This window comes from Fusarium sambucinum, chromosome I (genome assembly GCF_050947815.1).
Source record: "Fusarium sambucinum isolate potato_lamoka chromosome I, whole genome shotgun sequence".
Classification (NCBI taxonomy): domain Eukaryota; kingdom Fungi; phylum Ascomycota; class Sordariomycetes; order Hypocreales; family Nectriaceae; genus Fusarium; species Fusarium sambucinum.
In genome coordinates this window covers 7,713,762-7,735,274 of record NC_139294.1, presented here as the reverse complement: position 1 = coordinate 7,735,274, position 21,513 = coordinate 7,713,762, and the positions used below count along the sequence as shown (strand labels likewise).

Below are 21,513 nucleotides of genomic sequence, written 5' to 3'. Positions count from 1 at the left end.
AGAAGCCTAAAGCTAAAGGCTATCTTAGTGCAGATTATCTAGTTAATTAACTAAATAACGCTGCTTCTATCGTGAGAGATTCGTGATATTATTAACTAGGGGAAAGGAACTTCTATACATATTCGTAATGCAAGTTACCTTCTTAGGCGGCTTTACCTAATAATTCCATGAATACATCCTCGTTGCTATAGCTGCCTGTAGTGATATTAAAAATAACAAAGCGCTAGCCTTTACTTGGCTTCATATATAGTATAACAAGGGTCTTCGAAGCTGCCTCGGGCAGAATCTTGCATTCGCAGAGATGTATTACATTCTGTCTTATCTCTTTGCTAAGTATGACATTGACTTGGTCGATAAACCAGAAGACATTGAGGTGCACGATCGATTTACAACGTATGTCACCAAACATGCTATCATGGTAAACATGAAGAAGCGCACGCTTTCCAAGTAAACTAGATATCCGTCAGGGCCCAATACAGTATTATCAACTACAGGAATTTAAATGGCATTTCTTTTCAAGTACACATATAGTCTGCAACGCATCAACCTTTCTAGTGTCTTCTTATCTTGTCTGTCGGGTCTGTTGCCTACGTTGATGTTTTTACTTCAACCTCACTCGACAGATATCGCCCCCAAAAGCTAAGCTAATATGATGGGAGGATTTGGACACTGGGTGGAGGTTTTTGTTTTTCTCTCGACTAATGCATGTTTACTCAAAGTGCAATCGAACCAGACTACCGTCCTGGATCAATTATTGGGATTATCACCATGCGAGGTCTGTGAACACGTAAATGTGATGAACGATATTGTCAATGAGACGAGTCCAAGGATACCGATACAGTGTTCAACGAAGGTCACATAGACAAGCCTGATTAACGCATCATGGGTAATTAGTGAAGCGTTGTTACGCGTCCAAACACCCGTGATTAAAGTGCATTCAGGCGCTCTGCTTCATAGTTTACTTGGCCATGATCAGTGACCAAGTCTAACTGCAGTGTCAATGAAACACAAAATTCGTTGTAAAAGACGGTGTATATAGACAAAGAGCATCACTCTTCAGCAAACATCCCCACCAATTCTAGCAACATCGGGCAATACACGACCTACCACAAATCAAAAACAAAAGCGACTTCATCAATCCATACTAACTAACCGACATATCTCAAACATTAACTTTATCAACGTACAGAAGAACAAACAAAAGAACACAGTCAGAATGTGCGGCATTACTCGTACTTCGGTCACTTGCTTTCGATGCTCCAATGAGATCGACTTCTTCAACAACACTTTGCGACATAATGTCCCCGTGGGCAAATGTCCTAAGGGAAATACACAAATTGAGCATGCCACTAAGCCAAGCACTGTCAAATGTAGTAGCTGCTTGACAAAGGACGCTACCAGCGACGAGCTAGCGGGATATCAGGGACATCTGAACAACGGAAAAAAGAAGAAGCCGGACAACACTTTGTGATTGGGACACTGATCCAATGGTAAGCAGCGCGCCAAGTTCTGAAAAAGAGGCGATTGGGTCTCGAGAGCAGATACACGGAATGCTGGTAGACCAGAGAGGGCAGCGATTAAATAGGTCGCTAGGGGAACATTAGTAATATCATCAAAACGTTGAAACAAAAGCTTTTCAGACTGTCATTCAGTGACATTGATCTGCAAATACGAACAAAGACCTTATGTGCCTATCCAGCTAAAAAGCAAGGTCGAATTATGGTGTGCATTAATGACAGCCTCATACAGCGCCGAGCCTTTGGCTTACATTCACGGCAACGTTGAAGTTCTCTAGCATTTCTGTAAAGTTTTGGTACTTATCTTTTTCTATATGCCACAAAGCCTCAAATCTGTACTCCTAGACCTGTCGTATTTTCACCCTGACGGGCATCCCCTTGCTTGGGTGCGCTGTGAGCTCACCAGGCATGTTTGCCTGATATGCTTGGTAGCCATATAACTTATCTTCGGTATCCTTGTAAGCAGGAATGATCTCCAAATCCCTAACTGTCATTGCAAGAAGTAACCGTAACTCAGTTAAAGCAAGCTCCTGTCCAATACAGCCGCGAGGACCCAGCTCAAACGGGCGGTAAGCAGTTCGATGAAAGTCATGCTCCAGCCAACGCTCTGGCATGAACTTGTCGGGTTCAGGCCAGAACTTTGGATTGCGATGGATGGCTCTGCTGGCTGAAAAGAGAATGAAACCATCAGTGGGAAGCTGCTGTCCTGTTTCAGGATGTCGGAGGAAGAACGTCGGGGAGCCTTCTCGACAGGAGCCAATTGGTGGTTCGAGTCGAAGGGTTTCCTTGATGATCGCTGTGGTATAAACGAGTTGATTCAAAATCGTAGGTGATTTGGAGATTACCGATGTTGCATTGTTCGGATCAGGGCCAAGGACTTTGTCATGCTCTTCTCGTAGCTTTGCCAGGACATCTGGATGGTTGTGAAGGTAGTTGTAAACGAAACATAGTGTGGATGCGGTAGTATCATGGCCGGCAAAAAGAAAGATCTTGAGGTTCTCGATAGTCACATCAAGAAACTCATTGTCGACGCGAAATTCAGAGTTGCTTTCCTTCCCATTATCCTTTAGATATGTACGGATAGCAAGGCCATTGACAGTCTTCGGCCCTTCAATGCGCTCATGATTCTCAAGTTGATTCTCGATTAAAGGTTTCAACTGGCTTCGCAGCTTCTGGTTCAAACTTGCAAGACGTCTGCCTCGGAGCGGGTTTAGAAGACGACCCCAGTTAGGCGGCGACCAATCGGTGACAAGAAGCGCAATGGCGCCTTTCAGTGTAGGAAAGATCTTGTTGTCTACACCAGATTGGATCCCTAGACTCCGACCCAAAACTGAACGCCCGATAATGTCACATGTCGCCTTCATCACACAGTCTTCCAGAGGAACAACTTGGTCGTCTTTGGCCACTTGTTGTAGATATTCCTTCCAAATCGACGCTTCTTCGATGAACTCGGGGACCAAGGCTGATACGTTCTGTGTAGAGAAGCCGGGGTTGAAGGTCGCTCTCCACTTCTTCCAAAATGACCCCTCAGCCAAAACAAGGTCTTTCAACCCAGTCAATGGTCTAAACTGCCCTCTAATAATCTCGTGCTTTGGACGTGACGTTTCTTGGGTAAATTGTGCCGCTATGTCTGGATGGAACGTAGCCATCATGGGCCAAGAGATAGGCCACAAGTCAATGTAGCAAACGCCGAACTCGGCGATTTCCGGATATTCGCGAGCAAGAAAATCTGGCATTAATTGGCCGTGTACGTCCCCAGGATATGCTACCATAATCTTTCCCACAGCGATCAAATTTCCTAGGAGCTAGGAATGGTCAGGCAACGTTGGCTATGTGCGGTCAGTAAGAAGGATTCTCTCTATATAGATAGAAAGACGTTTCAACCGACAAGATTGTGCTTTTCTACAGTTCGTCGAAACCATAGCCGATGTTGATAAAGCCTGACGACAAAGTAGCCGATCGATGTGAGGAAGAGGATTCCTGCCCACCTCAGAGCGATGTTGTTTTGAGCCATACCTCTTGGTAGCGAAACAAAGCGAATCAAGTCCTAGAAGCAAATAATGGCGTCCAGCATTGATGTTAAGAGTAAAAGTCCGAAGTTGGTTTTATGTTGGTTCTCTTAGGATTTGTCTGGTAGTTAGTGCTTATGCCATGAAATACGGCAGAACGTTTTCCCATCATGACTGGCCAATTAGAGAAGTTTTCTTGCTCAAATGATAGGAATTTGAACAGGGACTGAATAAACTAAACAGTGGTTCATCTTATTAGATTACAAGGCATACATAAGGACACAAGTCGGATTAAAGTTAGTAAGACTAGACAAATATTAAAGCAATTTTTCCATAACAAATAGCGTCTCTCGAGACCAGTGATCTACCATTTTACTGTCAGCCTGGGAAAACGTCACCAACAAAAGGTTGCCACTGCCTCTCGCACCAGTCCCAGAACTTCCCAGTATATCCAAGACCGCCTGCAGACTGAGGAGTCATTGCTCTTATGATGTCTCTGCGTGGGCAATCATCATCTGAACGGATTCGTCCCCAGGGAATAACGTAACACCCATTATTCTCGCTGGTGATATCGGGGGATAGGCCAGAGTACAGCTCAGTGTAAGCTCCTAACTTTGGATCATGAAGAAAAGCTTTCATCAAGAACATGGCAACAGCTGGTGTTCCAGCGTATGCCCCGGCCTTGAGATTTCCTGGATTCTGGGTAATGCTGATGATACCATCTTCAGCATAGCGGTTTGTCATTTCGCGACTCAGCATCCAGTTCCCCATTTTTGAAACACCGTAGTTCTGCACTCGGTCAGAACTACCATCTTTGAGAAAATCGAAGTCGATACCATTTGTCGGTGTCACTGCTTCGGCAAGAAAGCTAGACGTCCAAACGACCCGAGACGACTTCCTTGCCGAGGAGGCAGCAGCAGCGCGTAACTGAGGGATGAGAAGTTGAGTGAAGAGCAAGGCTGCGACGCAATGCATGCCCACCATTGGCTCGAGGCCTTGTTTCGTTTTCGCTCCGATCTCAACTGCAGTACCTCCAGTACCTGCATTGTTCCAGAGCACATCAAGTCGACTTTCTTGCTGAGTAAACGTTTCGGCAGCGTTCGTGACGCTATTAAGATCATTTAGATCTAAGCACAGCGGCTTGATCGTTCCGGGATTCGATGGCGGAGGATTAAGTGATGTGATGGTTTTTATGGCACTCTCTGCGCGATCCTGGATAATTAATGAACAATCAACTCTCTTCTGCTCTGTCAAGGTGGTAAAGGTGGTACCCTTACAATTGATCGCGAGGTCATATAAATTGTTGCACCTGTTCCATAGAGCATCTTGACCAGCTCGTATCCGATGCCGGCATTTCCGCCCGTGACAATGAAGACTCGTCCGTTCTGAGCCGGTACATCCTGCTCTGTAAATCTCGGCTTTGGGGGAAACCATTGCGCCCGCCAATTGCTCAACGAAGCGAGCACCATGGTGATTTCACGTTGAAAATGATGACAAGGTAAGTGTACCGTTCCCAGTGATCCAGGGAGTAGTAGATTGCAGATATGTAGAAGTAAACGCGAAGGTGTGTGAATACATCGCGATGGGGAGAAAATGATTGCGCGTGCTTAACGGCAGCATCTATTTATAACTAGTCTTACGCCACGAGACGGGACTGGTATCAAAGTTACACGATGCCCCTCAGTTGTGCTGACGGGCTGATGGAAAGCCCGGCTTCCGAACACTCGCACACACACGTTTAGATCATAGTATGAGACCGATCTAACCTCAACTGCCGAACCCTCTCAGATTGAATGTTGATATGGTTCCAAATTGACCTTCTTCATTGGTAGTCCTGTGTACGATAAGGACCTCAAACGCAGCCTACTTAGGTGTTAGCTTGCCAAGACAACCTTAGTATCGGAATAGCACTTGACAGCCAGCACATCGTGCAGCGTGACACAAACACACAGCCTCACTTCAGCCCCTCACAGGGCCTCAAAAAACTAGACTCTGCCATGTCACTCAACACGTGACTAGACGGGCACTTGGAATATTTCTTTCTTCAACAACAACAATAACACTTTCCCACATTTCGAAGACCCTCAACTTACATCAATATGAGTAGAAGCTGCCGTGTTGTTACTGGGTTCCGACATATTTACCTACATGTTCTGGCTGAGCAGAGGTTTGAGGTGCGGGTGAGATGTAAGCGTGTGTCGGGGTGTGCACAGGGAAACCTCTTCAGAAGGACTATAGCCAGTGTTCCATCTTTAATCGGAATTCACTGTCAGGTTTGCATAACCTCTCGAGAATCTTGGAACACAAATTCTCTTTTTTAGTCTACTCGTGCATATGACTGTAAAAAAGAGACTGTACTTCGAGAAATAAGTAAGAGATCTAGCAAGAAGAAGGCCCCTAGGCCGAGGCTTTTCCTGCGCCTAGGATGACCAAGTCAGCATCAAAGGTCTAGTTCAAATTCATGGTTTTTAGCTTGAGTCTCCAATTGAGCGATCTTGGGCTCTAGCAATGTCTGTAGACGACATTGGTGCGTCATGAGTTGTTTGGGCAGGTCTTTCGGATACGTCCAATACGTCTCCTCTTTCAGCACCCAGACATTCTCTTTATGCTGCGACCCCGAGGAATAGTATGAAGAAGTTGCCTGCTGTGTCGTAGTTTGTGGTCCGAGATATAGAGGTGGCGAGTCAAAGCTTCGCACGGTTTTGAACGCCGAGGAAAGACTCATCTTTGGGAAAGCTTCTTTGGGCGTAGATAAGAGCAATTTCAGGTCCTTCATATACTTTACCAATACCCCAATCATTACAGACGTACATTGGGGTGCATGGCAGCCGCTTGTTGAGTATAAGCTGTCCAAGGAGGCTTGTAGCTGATCGGCAAGGTCATTGAGAAGCTGTTGTCTCTTCCTCTCAATCTTATCTACTCTGGTTAGAATCGCATTTACAAATAGGAGGTGTACCAACCGATGATTTCTGATATAATGGGCAGCCCCAGACCATCTATGCGTCCGGTACTTTCCATCAATGCAACTTTTGTCGCCTTCTTAAGATACTCGTCATATTCAAACACGGATGCAACGAAGATCCACCGAATCAGCTCATCACACATGTGAAGGGGAATAGGTTCGGAAATTCGACTGGTCCATACTTTGGCAAAGAAAGACAGAGCTTCGTGACACTGAAGATCGTCCACAACTTTACCAATCGAGACTAGCATCTCGAGCGTGACATCGTCCGGCAGATCCTGATTTCGTGCATGTATAATCCGCAATACGATTCCCAAAGCTTCAGGATCAAATAGAGGCTCCATCTTCCAGTGATAGCAGCCATCAATCTCCGATTTCTGAGTTTCGAGATACTGTCCTTGAAACATCCTTCTCGCGCGTCGAGACGCTACTATAAGATGGCTTCTGGATACCTTGAACCGCAGTTCTGTTACTGGATCCGTCCCTACACCAACAAGCAAAACCAGTTAGTTCTATGTTAGTAACTTGATAATCTTCGGGTGGTAAATCTGACCTTCGTCTCTGTGGGTAGCTTCACCAATGCCAGATGGCATTGAGCGGTCGACTTCGGTGCTTGGTTCATGGCCACTCTCTGACCTTGGATCCTCGATATGCGACGATTCTTTTGCGACTGAATCATCCGAGCTCTCAGAGGACACAGTCGAGTAGGGTATGATTATCAGAGTGTCCCCGTTAGGTTCAATATTTTCGCAAAGAACTGTCATAGCTAAGTATGTTATTATTTCATTCGTCAAGGAAGGCTTTCCTCTCAATAGTCGTATCAGGGTGCAGGTTTTGGACTCACTAGGCGCAAAGCAAATCAATGTGCTGGAAATTACAATACCAGACCAACTAGGACGATGATGAATGAAAGGCAAGACTTGGATGCTGAACAGCCATGAAGAGACAAGAGGAAGAGGGGAATGTGTCGAGGTGCGGACCTAGGTTAATGATCTTTGATGAATGTCTCCGCGTGAACTTGTTTATGACGTGATGTAACTACGGAAACACTCCACCGATAAACAGTTTTGATGTCTTGTGAGGATTATATTTGCTACGAATGGAAACATGAGGGGGACAACAGGTGAAGGCACTAAGATTAAGTTGGTGCCATTGATGTAAGTTCTTTACTGGTTGTTTAGCAAAGAGACTACTCTTGTTTCTCAGCCCAAGCATGCATCACAATATATTTGTCTGCTTTGAGTGTTACATCCTTCACTACGGCGCAGATTTACAGGACAAACTTCGCCTTCAACGTCCAAACACATTGTTGTAGGGCAAAACAAATTCTTTTGGTCGAAGATGGAGCCGTATAACTTTTGTTAATCTTAACAAATCTGATATTAACCTCTTCTGTGTTTCGGCGTAACCCCTTTTGGTGAATGCGATTCGCAGCGATGCAACAGCTACAGTGCCAGTCCTAGCCGGAAGCACGCAGGTACATGACTGAATACGATTGGCTGTGTAGTTGGTAATGAAGATATCATGTCTTCTTTTTCACATTTGCTGATTGCCCCCAAACCAGATAGACAATACAGCGATTATATGTTGCATATTTGCCATATCTTTCGGTTTCACTGCTGGTCTCCTATGCATATTTGCCCAGCAATCCCGTAGTTCCGATGCAATAATATAATCTCAACGCACAAATACACGCAAAACGTCATGTTAACCATGGCGGGTGCCAACAGTAGCGAGATGAATGATGTTGCTGTTGAGTGGGGTCGTCAAGTCAACTAGTCCAGGTAGTCTAGGCTATAGACAAGTTCAGGGTTTCATTCAGGCCAAGCTTCATGCGGCATTGCGGAGGTACAAGATCCATCAATTGGATTAAATAAATAACCGTCGGCAAAAGTGGTTTCAGACGTCGATCCGCATGATTTAGCCTAATGAGCTATTCTAACTTGACACTATTACAACATATCACTATTTAACATCGTCGTCCCATCTTAAACTTTGATCGTCACCCACCTGGCCGTTCATGTTTCTGATAGGTAGTACAATCTTGTAAACATGTTTGGTGGTATTACGACAAAGGCTCTGCTTATAGCCGGCCTGGCTTTCTCAGCCACAGCCGCACCGAATAAGAATGAGAAGCGGCATTGGGTTGGCTCATGGGCGTCTATGCCCCAAGAAGTTGAGCCTGCCAATCTTGCTCCAGCTCCTTTTGTGAGTAACCCAAATCAGTAAGTGGCTGTATTATCGTCGCTAACGAGATATGAAAGGGAGGATCAGATGTTGCTGCTCAATTCCTAAACACTACGCTTCGTCAGACATTCCACATGTCCATTGGCGCCGAGAAAATTCGCATTCGCTTCTCCAACATCTTTGGCAAGACGGATCTGCCCATTGACGCTGCTACCATCGCTCTCCCCGTTGATGGAAAAGCTGGTGTTGGTGAAATCGACGCCAAAACCGCCAAAACGCTCAAGTTCAACGGAAAGAAGTCCGTCTCTGTACCTGCAGGAAAGATCGTCTACTCTGACCCTATCGACTTTAAGCTGAAGCCTCTGTCCAATCTTGCTTTGTCTGTGTACACTGAGAAAGGTCAGGCTGGAAATATCATCACTGGACACCCTGGCAGCAGAACTACCTCTTGGATGCAGAAGGGTAACCATGTAAATGCGGTATCTGTTTCCGGGGGAAGCACGAAACATTGGTACTTTGCCAATGGTGTTGATGCTTGGGCTCCTGCGGATCACTTTGCTGTTGTTCTCCTAGGTGATAGTATCACTGACGGACGAGGAAGCACTGATGACACAAATGATCGGTGAGTAAACTGAACAACGTGACTTTACCTTGACTAATCGCTTATAGTTGGTCCGATGCGCTTGCTGCCCATCTCCAAGCCTCGGGATTGAAGAACGTCGCGGTCAACAACATGGCTGCAGGTGGAAACGCCATTCTCCAAGGTGGTCTTGGCCCTCCTCTTCTTACGCGCTACAAGCGCGACGCTCTTGAGCAACCCGGTGCCAAGTTCGTTGTCATCTTCGAAGGCGTCAACGATATTGGTCCATCCGCAACAGACGCCGCCACTCAAAAGAAGATTAAGGATGGTCTCATCGCTGCTTACCAACAAATCGCGGGTGATATCAAGAAGGCTGGCATGACCAGCATTGGAGCCACAATCACCCAAATGCTCGGAAACCAGTACTATGCTCCTGAGAGAGAAGTTACGAGGGTTGCTATCAATGAGTGGATTTTGAGCAATGGTACTTTTGATCACACGGTTGACTTTGCTTCGTTGATTGGAGAAGGAGATAAGCTATTTCCTCAGTATGATTCTGGAGATGGCCTACATCCTAACCCTGCTGCGTATAAATTGATGGGCACCAAGTTTCCCATCAAGGTCTTTAAGAAGTAAGCGGCATCGTAAGGGTACTCTGAAGAGTTGTTTCTTCAATGAGCCCGGTCTACTGTATTCTATCGTATTTATAGTCCTTGATGTAAATATTACTCGTTCTCCAGGTTTTATTGTCAGGAAACTACTGAACCTGACCTCTTTATAAAGTTTCCGGATCTCTGACACGGCAAATTAATCAGCCTATCGGTCATGTTACAAGTATCCGTCCGTTTTGCCAAACTCTCCGACTTGATGACCGGTCGGAGACTTCACTGCCCGCCAGAGCCTCGATTATAAAAAGGCGTATATGACCACGTTTACATCCGTACATCACTACAGACTTTCACATACAACAATACCTTTCGCAAAAATGAATCCTCCACTTGAGCTGTTCGTCCTCTCATGGGGTGTTTACCCCCGCCGAGTTCTGATCTACCTTTCTGAAAAAGGCCTTCTAAATTCACCACTCATAAAGATCACGGAAGTCACCACTGATGACACCGGAAAGTTATCTGCGCCTGGAAAACCAGCCGGGTCAGCTCCGGTGCTACGACTTCCTGATGGGTCATTCATCAAGCAATCAGTCGCAATCCTCGGATACTTTGAAGATATTTGCCAGGATCCCAAGGAAGATTGGGAGGTTGAACTCGCCAAGAATACCAACGGCAGTATGATCGGAGACACGGCAGCAGAAAGAGGCCGAGTTCGTGATATGTTGTCTCTCGCAGACGAAATCACTAACCAGTTCGGTTTTGCTTGTCACAAAGGCACTGCATTGTTCAAGGGGCTCGAAGAAACACATCCTACTACCGCGAAACTCATGCTCGAGTATTGCTACAAGAATTTGAGACTGTTGAACAAGTACTACGAAGGTGATGGACGTTTGAATGGTAGCAGTGATGGTGATCGGATCAATATCGCCGATTGCGTGTTGTACTCGGCCTTATACTTTGCCAAAGAAGTCTACAGTTTTGACCTTCTGTCCGATCCTGAGATGGTTAACTTGCGAGCTTTTTACGAATGGTTTAGAAAGAGGGAAAGTGTCCAGATGAAGGATGATCACCTTGTCCCAGGGTGGATCAAAGAATTGGCTAGTCAGTGGCTTCCTGTGGAATGAGTGTCTAGCTAGACGAGGTCTCACACACGTTTTCTACACATTTTGAGTACCGACACAGACACTACCTCTGTCCCCAACTCCAAGTCTGGTCAGCGGCTTGGCAGGTGGAGTTTGTTGCCGAGGCATTGAAGATCTACAGAGAACGTTTACCAATTTGGACAAAGCTCCGTCTGAGGTTAATCTCCGACCTGCATGATTATCTCACGGGAAAGGCACGAGACCATTTCATGAATTCAATATCTCATTAAGTTACATTATTATAGATACGAAGACCATTTCCTGAATCACAAGCAATCCAGAAATAGCCCAATAGTCCCGCTCCAGTAAAGCATTGTCTTGGAGTACAGGATCTATCTACCACCAGCCTTCTCTACAGTCTCAACTGTGGCTTGATCGGTCTTGTTAAGTTCATCGAGGACATTCTCATCAACAGACTCGTGGAAGACGTCGACCTTGGTAGTGGCGAATTTGCGAGCGCTAATACCCTTCTCGAACAAAACACCAAGCTCGGCAAAGGTACGGCCGTTGGGTTCGGGGAGGCGGAAGTAGGTGTAGATAATGCAAAGGAAGCAGATACCGCCCTGTGGAAACATTAGTACATAATTATTGGTCAAGAACTGATGAGACTTACCCAGAAGAAACCAGTAAAGTTGCTCCAGTCCCAAGCAGTGGGGTTGAGCATGTAAGGAGCCAGAACAGCGTTGACAATACCGACAATACCACTAAGAATCTGTTAGTTGTTGATTACAATATTCATGTAGAGGAAACTCACTAGAAGATACGGCCAAGGGCGACTGTCTTGATCTGAAGTCGTCGAGAAGGAAGCTCACTGACGAGAGAGTAGGCCACGGAACCAACAGTAAGCTGGTAAACAACAGCCCAACCAATCATGAGACTTCCAGTAGCAAGAGCACCCTTCTCACGGTCAGCCTCGGGGACAAGACCAAGGAAGCCAAGAATGCAAAGGACAATGCAGAGACCGCACAGTCCATAAAGGTAGAGAGTACGGCGACCAATTCCCATAGTCATCAATCCCCAAGCACCAAACACACCAATCATGTTGATGGCATATTGTCCAAGAGCGAAAGAATAGGCGTGCTTGGCAGACAGACCGGCTTGTTCGAGGAAGTAAGTAGAGTAGTTGGAAAACGAGTTTCCGCTGAGGTTCTGCATAGCCCAAACCATACAGACGATTTCTGTTCGACGACGGTTGACGCCCTTGAAACAATCGATATATGAGCTTCCGCTGGTGAGCTTCTCCTCGAGAGCGGTTGTGTGCACCATCATAGCCACGGTCTCGTCTGCGTCGAAGTCCGTGTCACGGTTAAGGCTAGTCAGTCTCAGAAGACTCTTCTTAGCATCTGCGACACGACCCTTGCGAACAAGCCACCAAGGACTCTCAGGCGCAAGCCAAAGTCCAACGATCAAAGGAAGAGGCCAGATCCACTGCAGACCGTAGGGGATTCTGTAAGCCCACTGATCAGTTCGGCCGATCATGGATCGCAATATTCCGATACCAATCTCTTGTCCCAGACCCCAGCAGAAGTTGACATATGTGGTAAGGTAACCTCGGAGGGCGATAGGGCAAACTTCGGAGGCGTAGGTAACGCAGATGGTTTGGAAGATACCCCATGGCAAACCACAGAGGATTTCGGCGGCGAGGAGCATTTGGACATTTTGGGCGGTGAAGAAGAGGGTGATGCAGCCCGAGAGCCAAATGAGACATCCGATGATGGTGTATCGATAACCGAAACGCTCCGAGAGCCAACCGTTGAGGAAGAGACCGATAATGGAACCGACGTTGGCACCCTAAATAGGTCAATTAGCTGTATGGTCAAAAAGTTGGGAGCGTTCTTACATTGCTAAGGCCGGCTTGCCATGCTGCTGACACTTGATATGTTCCGTCGGGCTGAAGAGTTCCGTACTTTTTATTCCACTGGGGAAAGGCGTCTAATTGCGATTGTCAGTAATTGCGACGCGTAATTAGTTCCAACAAAGACTTACAAAAGTTGTTGACAAGTACAATATCGAATCCTTCCATGACAATACATGTAGAGATAAGAATACTCCACGCGACAGCCTTGGGATACAGTTTTATGCCCTGCATGAGGGTCATATTTTGTTCTTTATTCGCAGCCGAGCGCGCATGGTCGATAACATCGGGATGGGTCTTGCTGGGGTCTGTGTCGTGAGCCACTGGGGCAACAGCCGAGACCTTTTCGTCCGACATGTTTGTTGTATGGTACCCACGATCAGTAGTAAGTGAATTGAGATGAAGAAGAAAAGAAAGTTGATGCGGGGAAAGGAGATGTTTTTGAGGATCTGGGGAAAGATGGAGAATTTCAAGGGGCGGCCCCAATATTCTTATTTAAGATAAGTAAAGATGCTGGGGAAAAGAGGGGAGAAGAGAAGATGGGTTCAATCGGCGAGCTGCCCGGCGAACAATTGCTCAGTCTTGCTTGGCTTGTGCGGGATGTTGCCCTGAAGAATACTAGCTCGGTCTTGTCCAAACGTTAGTCGCTGAGAAGAGGAGGTCATCAATCAGTTAGTTAATTAGTTGTCCAGTAGCTGTTGAGTCATTATATTAACAAGAATAGATGACAGGATATCCTGTTCTATATCTCTTTCCCTGCTTCTGAAGTAAAGATGATATGCTTCACCGCTAGATCATAACAGAATCTTGGAGAATAATCTCAATCGCATAAACTCATTCTCTCAGAGTCCATCCAATTTCTCCACAGACCAAAACATACTACAGCTAATCTGGGGGTGGAGAGACCGACACCTCTACAACCAATAATAACACTCTGATAGCCAATTTTTACTGCTAATAAAGTGGATCAGAACGCTCTCGAACAAACCAAGTCTAAAATCCAATCTCAATCGTCTCCATACCCAAAAACTTGGTACCAAGCGGGGACTCTCTCGGCCTGATTCCGCAACCTTTTCGTGGGTGGTCACAAAGGTTAACGGCAATTGAGTTAGAATGAGGTTTGGTTTGGTGAATACACGACTCGTGATTAAACGGCGAGAACCCCGTGAGTAGCGCGGCTGAGAAGTCCGTTATCCAGAGCCTAAACTCTAGATCTACCAGCCGTCTGGGGTCGCTAGATCATGCTTCCCCGCGATTTATACCTGTCGAGCCCGAAATGCACGAATGGCAGCTGGGTTGAAACGTTCTCCTCAAAGTCTTGAAGCAGATTAGGGTTCAATCTATTGGTTCATGGGTTATCAGATCTCGGTGCGATTTTGCGAAGCATTCGGCAAATAAACATGGCACGTGGCACATCTCGTTATTGTTCAACCCGTCATTCTTGGCACAATTTAGATGACAGCGGGTAGAAAGAAGACATTCATTGCTTATAGCGAAATCTTACCGAGGTCTGAAGATGTTGGGGGAGAATGAATATGACGACATGACCTACCCTACAGTCAGGGACATTCCAGATTACAAGGTGACTCTGTAGATGGTGTTGTTCTACGAGAATTGAGGTACGACTGCTACTACCTTGTACAGATCAGCATGTCGAGGTTTAAGTCGCCCCGACAGAGCAACACTCATTCACGTTCGGTTGGCGACGGCTGAAAGGAGGCGACAATCAAGTCGGTGAAAATGCCTCACGCCGAGGCGAATGCTTGCCATTTGTTCTTCAACATTCAGGCGCATTCAATCGGCTCTTGTAATTCACGTTGGTGATTGCAATCGAGAAGTCTTTATCTAAAGAATGAATGTGTGGATTACCCGTCATTCTCGCGACATTGAACTGTGAAAGAAGACAATGGTTTGACTCACATTCCCCAATTTAATCTGATAAGATAAAATAGATAACAAAAAAGATAAGATAAGGCCAACGCGAGTCACTCATGAAACCCTTGTTGTCACTTGTTGCTGCCACACGGTATTGATGGCACGATACAAAGCAGTATCGGTGTTCACGAGCAGTCTAGATATGCTTCATGAGGGAAACGAAGGAATATTTAAGCTGCTCCATTTCTCTTTATGTACTGAGGCATGTCTTGCTGATCATCAACTCCATGATCTCAACCTCGTCACATTCTCAGAAACAACGATTTCTCCAATTCGGTTTAAATAATCCACATAAATCCTACCCCTTGTCTCAATAACCAATCACCATCCTGCCCATTTGACCCCAACATCCGACATCGGGGGAAGTTCTCCCTACAAGTGGGATTTTATCTGCAGAAATTTGCCAGCCTAAACTTGATTCATCTTGTTCAATGTCATAGAAATATCCATTGCGTACTTTCATACTTCTTGGCGCTTATTCTCGGAGCGAAAGTGAAAAGAATTTGAGAATTTTTATGTATCGTGATAGAACAAAATGGGGTTTCTCCATCTTTGTTGTCGGAGTCGCTTTCCTTTCTCTCATGTTTTGGAAAGTGAACACGACAAGACTTGAGCATTGACTTGCTTAATTGATCAATTGGAAACATGTTCGGCTCCGAGAAAGTTGACCAGGAAGGTCAAGTCTTGTCAGGGGAAGTTCATGATGACCCTGGACATGCTCATGATGCTGTTTTTGGAAAGATCAGCGATGATGGGCCAAACTACCGCAATGTGAGTTGAACACCATGTTCCAAGAATAGACCATGGGTGCTGATTATCTGAATAGGTTGGTTGGATTGGGACAGCTGGTCTCATGATGAAGACCCAATTGGGTCTTGGAATCCTCTCTATCCCTTCTGTCTTCGATACCCTAGGAATGATCCCTGGCCTCATCTGCCTTTGTGTTGTGGCAGCTATTACGACATGGTCAGATTACATAGTTGGAAACTTCAAGCTTCGGCATCGTGAAGTATACGGCATCGATGATGCAGGAGGCTTGATGTTTGGCAGAGCGGGTCAAGAAATCTTTGGCTTTGCTTTTGGTCTTTGTAAGTGAACTGACTCTACGGTGTTAACCTATGACTTTCCGGAACTGGAACTAATTCAGTATTTTGTTAGACTGGACGTTTGTCTGCGGATCAGCTATGTTGAGTGTCTCCATCGGCTTCAACGCCGTGTCTACTCATGGGGCTTGCACGGCTGTTTTTGTTGCGGTGGCAGCTATTACTGGATTCATGTTTGCGAGTATTCGTACACTAGGTAAACTAAGTTGGCTCGCTTGGTTGGGTCTAGTCTGTGTTATCACTTCCGGTACGTATCCATAGTCACTGATATCTTTGCTATGGACTCCTTTTTCTGACCTATCTCCGTAGTCATCATCCTGACAGTCGCTGTGGGTATCCAAGACCGACCAGCAGCTGCACCAAAAGATGTCGTTTGGGTATCAGACTATCACCTTTTCAAGAAACCCAGCTTCACCAATGCCATATCAGCTATATGCGCCTTGATCTTTGCATATGCAGGCACGCCCGCCTTCTTCTCCATTGCGGCTGAGATGAGAGACCCTAGACACTACACGAGATCCTTGATTCTGTGTCAAACGGTTATCAGTGCTTGCTACATCGCTATTGGCTGTGTGGTGTATTACTTCTGCGGCTCGTATGTTGCGTCCCCTGCTCTTGGATCAGCGGGTGTCTTAATCAAGAGGGTCACATACGGAATTGCACTTCCTGGGTTGATTGTTACCACTATGTTGACCTGCCATGTGAGTTTATGCATCACAAATACTCGTAAATAACTGAAGCTGACATTATCGACTGATAGCTGGCGAGTAAGCACGTTTTTGTTCGTGTTTTGAGAGGTTCCAGGCATCTTGCCGCGAACACATTCGTTCACTGGGCGTCCTGGATAGGATGCACCTTTGGAATCACCGTTGTGGCCTACGTAATTGCCAGTGGCATCCCCGTTTTCAGCGGTCTGGTTTCTCTTATCGGCGCGTTGCTCGCTACATCTTTATCGTTTCAGCCAATGGGTTGTATGTGGCTATACGACAATTTCAAGCGCCCGAAGCAAGATCGATCCGCGACTTGGTATATCGGAGTTCTCTGGAGCTTCACAATTATCGTTTTGGGAACTTTCATGACTGTGGCTGGGACTTATGCTTCTGTGGTTGACATCATAGCTTCTTACAAGGCCTCTGGAGGATCGGCAGCATGGTCTTGTGCTGACAACTCTGGCTCTTTATAGGCTAGCATTGAGAGTACACCAACGACACTAATTAGAGACTGATCCAATGCATATGGATTAGATATAGTATTCTAGGTGCTCAGTGATAGACTGTTGCAGCCCTCACAGTCGAGTCATCATTGGCGTACAAGACAAATAGTAATAATATCCAATGCGCTATTAACAGAGAGACCGGGTCTTTGCTTGACAAGGCGGCTGCTTTTTCACCACTTAAGCTCCGGAATGCTTCACCCAGTATGCCTGAGGGTTGCACCATCCCTTGAGTCCCACCTCTCCCCAATCCATTCCGATTCCGCTACTCTTATGCCCACCAAAAGGCACATGGGGCGCAACTTCAAAGTGTGTGTTGACCCATATGCTGCCCGCTTCCAATTGTTCAGCCATTCGTCTCGCACGAGGAACATTCTTGCTCCAGACCGATGCACCAAGGCCCAAGTTGGATGCATTAGCTCTGGCAACGACATCATCCTCATCGGACCATTTCATCATGGGCACGATGGGGCCGAAGGGCTCGGTTTGTACAATCTCTGAGTCTTCAGGCGGGTTGTCGATAAGGGTAGGCTGAATGTAATAACCCTTTTCTGGCTTTGTGGCTCCATTGGTGCCAGATGCAGACTTCCATCCTTGTTTGTCGATTTCTCCGTAAAGACGCTGTAGCTTCTCGAATTGCATCTTATTCTGAATCGGCCCGAAAAATGCCTCTGCGTCAGAGAAGCCACCGCTCTTCATGTTATCAAGGAAGCCGAGTACAGCAGAACGGAATTCGTCGTATATGCTTTCGTGAACATAGATACGTTTGATGTTCATGCAGATTTGCCCGCTATGAACGTAGGCGAGGAAAGCCACCTGTGTATCATAATTAGAATTTGTATGTCTTGGTCGGCTTATCGGGGGTGTGGTGGTGTCTTACCTTTCCAGCAACAGTGGGGATATCAACATCCTCGCACACTATAGTAGCATCATTGCCACCCAATTCCAACGTAACACGCTTTAGCGTAGCTGCGCAGGATGCCATGATCTTCTTTCCTGTCTCCGTTGACCCCGTGAAGCTCACCTTGGCCACGTCAGGATGCGCAGTGAGCATGGGTCCAAGATCATCTCCACCACTGAGAGCTTGAAAGACACCTGGTGGAAGAACCTTGGCACCGATCTCTGCAAGCTTGAGGGCAGAATAGGGAGCGTATGGCGAAGGCTTCCAGATAAAAGTGTTGCCGGCGAGCATGGCTGGGTAGGCTTTGCCAATACCGAGGATCATGGGGAAGTTCCAAGGAACAATGCCGACACCTACACCCAGTGGTACATATCGCACTATGGCAGTTCTCTTAAGACACGTTAGTAGCCCTTTCATTTCCTCTTGCATATAAACAACTCACGTCATCATTGTCCTCGGGCTTCTCCTCTTTGAGTCTCAGCTCGGGTGTCTTCCTGACATGTTCCATAACTAGCATCAGTTCGAAAGCTCCAGCCTGGGGTGGTTTCCCGGCTTCACGGCCAAGAAGGTCGATAAATTCCTGCTTATGTGCCTCGATAGCGTCGGCGAACTTGACCAAGTACTCAGCACGCTCATCCTGTGACAGTTTACGCCAAAGAGGGTAGGCTGCTTTGGCAGCGTCTACAGCGCGATTGACATCTTCCTGGGTGGAAACTGGGCTTTCCCAGAGTGGCTCTTCGGTGCTTGGGCAAATGCCGTGGCGAGTTTGGGATGTTGGGCTTATTTTATTGTTGATGGTGTTTTGGAAGACCTATCTTTGAGTCAGAGGAGGTTGCAAAATGAGTAATTAATACTTGTATACTTTGAAGTCAATCTTTTGGTCTTCGGAAAAAGCCATCCTTGTAGTTTTAAAAAAAATCAGCGCAATAGAAGATGAATTGGGAATGCCTAGATGGCAAGCAAAGAGTGGAATTCAAGCTATACTTATGAATCCTTCGACCCTATAATAAATATGGACTTTGGACGGGGGTTTGACAGATATGAACAACACTTTAGTCCTTCTCTGGAAGTATTGACAGAGTGACCAATCAATGGGAGTTGTTGCAATCACTTCGATACGCTAAGTAGTAAGCATAGCGTAGCATGCATCGCCTCTTGTATATAAATTTGGAATAGGGCTGACGAGAGACCATCAGCAGACGAACAGAAGCTCCTACATTCCGATTCTGGAATTATTTTGAACTGGGATGTATTGACTAACTGAACGGATCCCTTGACTAATATACCCTGGTTGAATGACACGTATTTACGGGACTCAAACTGTCGACCGTGAATTATCCTAGGCTAAAGGATTTACCAACCAAATCCATTGGATTCAAGGGCAGTAGCCACTTGTTCTGCGACAAGCTTGTTGATCGCGACACCGGGATGGTAATCATTAAACCACAACTAATAATCGTCAGCAAATAAAGTTGCACACTTCTCACCATGACACTTACGCATGACTTTCCGTCGTCGTTGAAGCATGTAGCATCCGGTGCCCCGTAAGCAGTGGGGTTCTGGATCGCCTTATTAAAAGAAATAGAAGTGTCGACAACGATGGCTTTGACGCCAGAATTGGCCTTCTTGAATGCCTGAAGCTTGGAAGCGATCTTGCTGTTGTATAAATTGATGGACTTGACCAACATAGCGTTGGAATCGGTACCTTGCTTGATCATGGTCGGTGTGAGTTGAGTTGCTGAAAAGGTCGTTAGTCCATGCTTCCTAGCAAAACGATATCTCTGTCTCTACTTACGTGGGACGCTCAACAGCACAAACTTCCGCAGTCCAGCGTTATACATAATCTTGAGCAACTCAAAGTATCTCGAGACTGCCCTCTCAGTAATATCCGCCATGTTGCCAAGATAGAACGAATTTCCTACATCATTTACACCAATCCAGACTCCTGCAACGGCATTCTTCGCATTCCATGGGGCATAACTGGGTTTCTTAGCGATGGAGTTGGAGAACTGGTTCACCTGGTCAACCATGCTCAAGACAGTGTCGTCATACGGCTTGATGATGTTTGCATCAACGGTGGCGCCTCCATAGGCAAAGTTGTATGCCAGGACGAGTGAGTTGTTCTGTTCCGTGACGATACTACCGACCCAGTTGGGCCCGCCAGATGCTGTCCAGCCTGGGAAGGGAGGGTTGCCGATCGGGTTTTTGGAGGAGGGTTTTTCGCCGTTGATATCAAACCATGTTTGAGAGTACGAATCTCCACTGATTTATGTTAGTGTTTGAGATAGAGCTGATGGATGAGAAGCTAACAATGTGATGAGATAGTCGATGTCTCCTGCTGCTTGGACACCAGTGCTCTGCAACAGGATGCTTGCAAGAGTCGGAAGGATCAACTTCGATAGCATGATGGCTGCTAATATTGGACGCCTAGGATAGCTATAACGGCTATCTTGAGATAAATTCTATATCAAATCGTATATGAAATACCTCGTTCCCCTTTATATATCTTTTTTATCCTTGAAGATAACTTTCTATATATCTGTCACACACCCATGCTAGTATAGCTGCCATGCCTCCGACTGGCGGATTCCGCGCTCATAGTATTCCCGTCTATGATCTAGCTGGAGCATATCCCATGATTAAACAATTTCTGTGCAAAACTCGGAGCATGCTGAGTCCTCAATGAAGACAGCCGGAGCGGTTCCGCAGCGGGGTTTACACTATTTTGGGCTTGGCTAGTTGTCCATGGCACCAATTGTACATAAATATGCAGATCATTATCCTTTTGGCACGGAGAAATAGGTTCCGCTAAACCTCACGTATAAAACATGGAAAGGCGCAATGGAAATGTTGTAAACCAGTAGTATCACCCAATTGAGTATAAAACTGTAAAATGGCATTTGCCAGAATCGCTACTAAATTATAATTCACTTGAATAGTCCTTGAGAGGCCACATAACATCTGCTTATCTGCACATCTAAAGACTACATAGAAAAAGTCATCATAGTCTGAAGCTACAATCATTAACCATTAATTTACCCGTTCAACCTCTCCAAACTATTAATTCGTTGTAGAGTTGGAGTCATAATTGAGTTTGCTAAATTAGCCGTCCGGCGCCTCTATCTCATTGTAACGTTAACTAATTTTCGCTATGATCCTATCTGGTACAGTCACTTGTGAAACCTCGTGACCTAGTGATTGCAGTGCTACAATAGTTACTTAGCTACACAGTCGGCTACCGAAACGCTGGAGAAACAATGTCTTGATCATGAAGTACAACTTGCAAAAATGAGCTCAGATGAGTAGCACACATATCTGGATTTACAGACACTGTCGTCACAAACCTAGCCAAGCTTGTTAGCAGTATGTTTACTCCAAGATCATGTTTCCTGTGTTCATATCCTCCATTCCAAGCTGAGTCTTTATCGCTTTGACCATCCTCACGGTCAATGTCTCACGTACAGGGGGACCAGCAGCCACAATTCCAGCTGAAAACACCTT

At 46.0% G+C, this 21,513-nt stretch overlaps 10 protein-coding genes across 10 annotated transcripts; 4 read left to right on the top strand and 6 right to left on the bottom strand.

The window, feature by feature from the left end:
• Positions 1 to 127: 127 nt before the first annotated feature.
• FSST1_005245 (uncharacterized protein) lies at positions 128 to 451 on the top strand (the record flags this gene model as incomplete). Its single annotated transcript, XM_083231501.1, has 2 exons — positions 128 to 133; positions 251 to 451. The coding sequence occupies 2 exons, from the start codon at positions 128 to 130 to the stop codon at positions 449 to 451; spliced, it is 207 nt and encodes a 68-aa protein (XP_083088675.1).
• A 1,407-nt stretch (positions 452 to 1,858) lies between these two features.
• On the bottom strand, positions 1,859 to 3,289 carry FSST1_005244 (cytochrome P450; the record flags this gene model as incomplete). Its single annotated transcript, XM_083231500.1, has 1 exon — positions 1,859 to 3,289. The coding sequence occupies one exon, from the start codon at positions 3,287 to 3,289 to the stop codon at positions 1,859 to 1,861; it is 1,431 nt and encodes a 476-aa protein (XP_083088674.1).
• A 615-nt stretch (positions 3,290 to 3,904) lies between these two features.
• Positions 3,905 to 4,995, bottom strand: FSST1_005243 (uncharacterized protein; the record flags this gene model as incomplete). Its single annotated transcript, XM_083231499.1, has 2 exons — positions 3,905 to 4,738; positions 4,804 to 4,995. The coding sequence occupies 2 exons, from the start codon at positions 4,993 to 4,995 to the stop codon at positions 3,905 to 3,907; spliced, it is 1,026 nt and encodes a 341-aa protein (XP_083088673.1).
• Positions 4,996 to 5,966: 971 nt separating this feature from the next.
• On the bottom strand, positions 5,967 to 7,252 carry FSST1_005242 (uncharacterized protein; the record flags this gene model as incomplete). Its single annotated transcript, XM_083231498.1, has 3 exons — positions 5,967 to 6,442; positions 6,487 to 6,972; positions 7,042 to 7,252. The coding sequence occupies 3 exons, from the start codon at positions 7,250 to 7,252 to the stop codon at positions 5,967 to 5,969; spliced, it is 1,173 nt and encodes a 390-aa protein (XP_083088672.1).
• Positions 7,253 to 8,540: 1,288 nt separating this feature from the next.
• On the top strand, positions 8,541 to 9,891 carry FSST1_005241 (SGNH hydrolase-type esterase domain-containing protein; the record flags this gene model as incomplete). Its single annotated transcript, XM_083231497.1, has 3 exons — positions 8,541 to 8,696; positions 8,753 to 9,297; positions 9,345 to 9,891. The coding sequence occupies 3 exons, from the start codon at positions 8,541 to 8,543 to the stop codon at positions 9,889 to 9,891; spliced, it is 1,248 nt and encodes a 415-aa protein (XP_083088671.1).
• A 349-nt stretch (positions 9,892 to 10,240) lies between these two features.
• On the top strand, positions 10,241 to 10,987 carry FSST1_005240 (uncharacterized protein; the record flags this gene model as incomplete). Its single annotated transcript, XM_083231496.1, has 1 exon — positions 10,241 to 10,987. One exon carries the CDS (start codon positions 10,241 to 10,243, stop codon positions 10,985 to 10,987), a length of 747 nt encoding a protein of 248 aa, XP_083088670.1.
• A 350-nt stretch (positions 10,988 to 11,337) lies between these two features.
• Positions 11,338 to 13,217, bottom strand: FSST1_005239 (general substrate transporter; the record flags this gene model as incomplete). The annotated part of the gene is made up of 5 exons (XM_083231495.1): positions 11,338 to 11,568; positions 11,619 to 11,709; positions 11,760 to 12,796; positions 12,846 to 12,937; positions 12,992 to 13,217. 5 exons carry the CDS (start codon positions 13,215 to 13,217, stop codon positions 11,338 to 11,340), a joined length of 1,677 nt encoding a protein of 558 aa, XP_083088669.1.
• A 2,223-nt stretch (positions 13,218 to 15,440) lies between these two features.
• Positions 15,441 to 17,081, top strand: FSST1_005238 (transmembrane amino acid transporter protein-domain-containing protein; the record flags this gene model as incomplete). The annotated part of the gene is made up of 5 exons (XM_083231494.1): positions 15,441 to 15,566; positions 15,622 to 15,883; positions 15,954 to 16,145; positions 16,208 to 16,599; positions 16,659 to 17,081. 5 exons carry the CDS (start codon positions 15,441 to 15,443, stop codon positions 17,079 to 17,081), a joined length of 1,395 nt encoding a protein of 464 aa, XP_083088668.1.
• Positions 17,082 to 17,291: 210 nt separating this feature from the next.
• FSST1_005237 (aldehyde dehydrogenase family protein) lies at positions 17,292 to 18,910 on the bottom strand (the record flags this gene model as incomplete). The annotated part of the gene is made up of 4 exons (XM_083231493.1): positions 17,292 to 17,927; positions 17,992 to 18,402; positions 18,455 to 18,823; positions 18,875 to 18,910. 4 exons carry the CDS (start codon positions 18,908 to 18,910, stop codon positions 17,292 to 17,294), a joined length of 1,452 nt encoding a protein of 483 aa, XP_083088667.1.
• A 455-nt stretch (positions 18,911 to 19,365) lies between these two features.
• Positions 19,366 to 20,417, bottom strand: FSST1_005236 (SGNH/GDSL hydrolase family protein; the record flags this gene model as incomplete). The annotated part of the gene is made up of 4 exons (XM_083231492.1): positions 19,366 to 19,461; positions 19,512 to 19,750; positions 19,808 to 20,274; positions 20,323 to 20,417. The coding sequence occupies 4 exons, from the start codon at positions 20,415 to 20,417 to the stop codon at positions 19,366 to 19,368; spliced, it is 897 nt and encodes a 298-aa protein (XP_083088666.1).
• Positions 20,418 to 21,513: the final 1,096 nt, after the last annotated feature.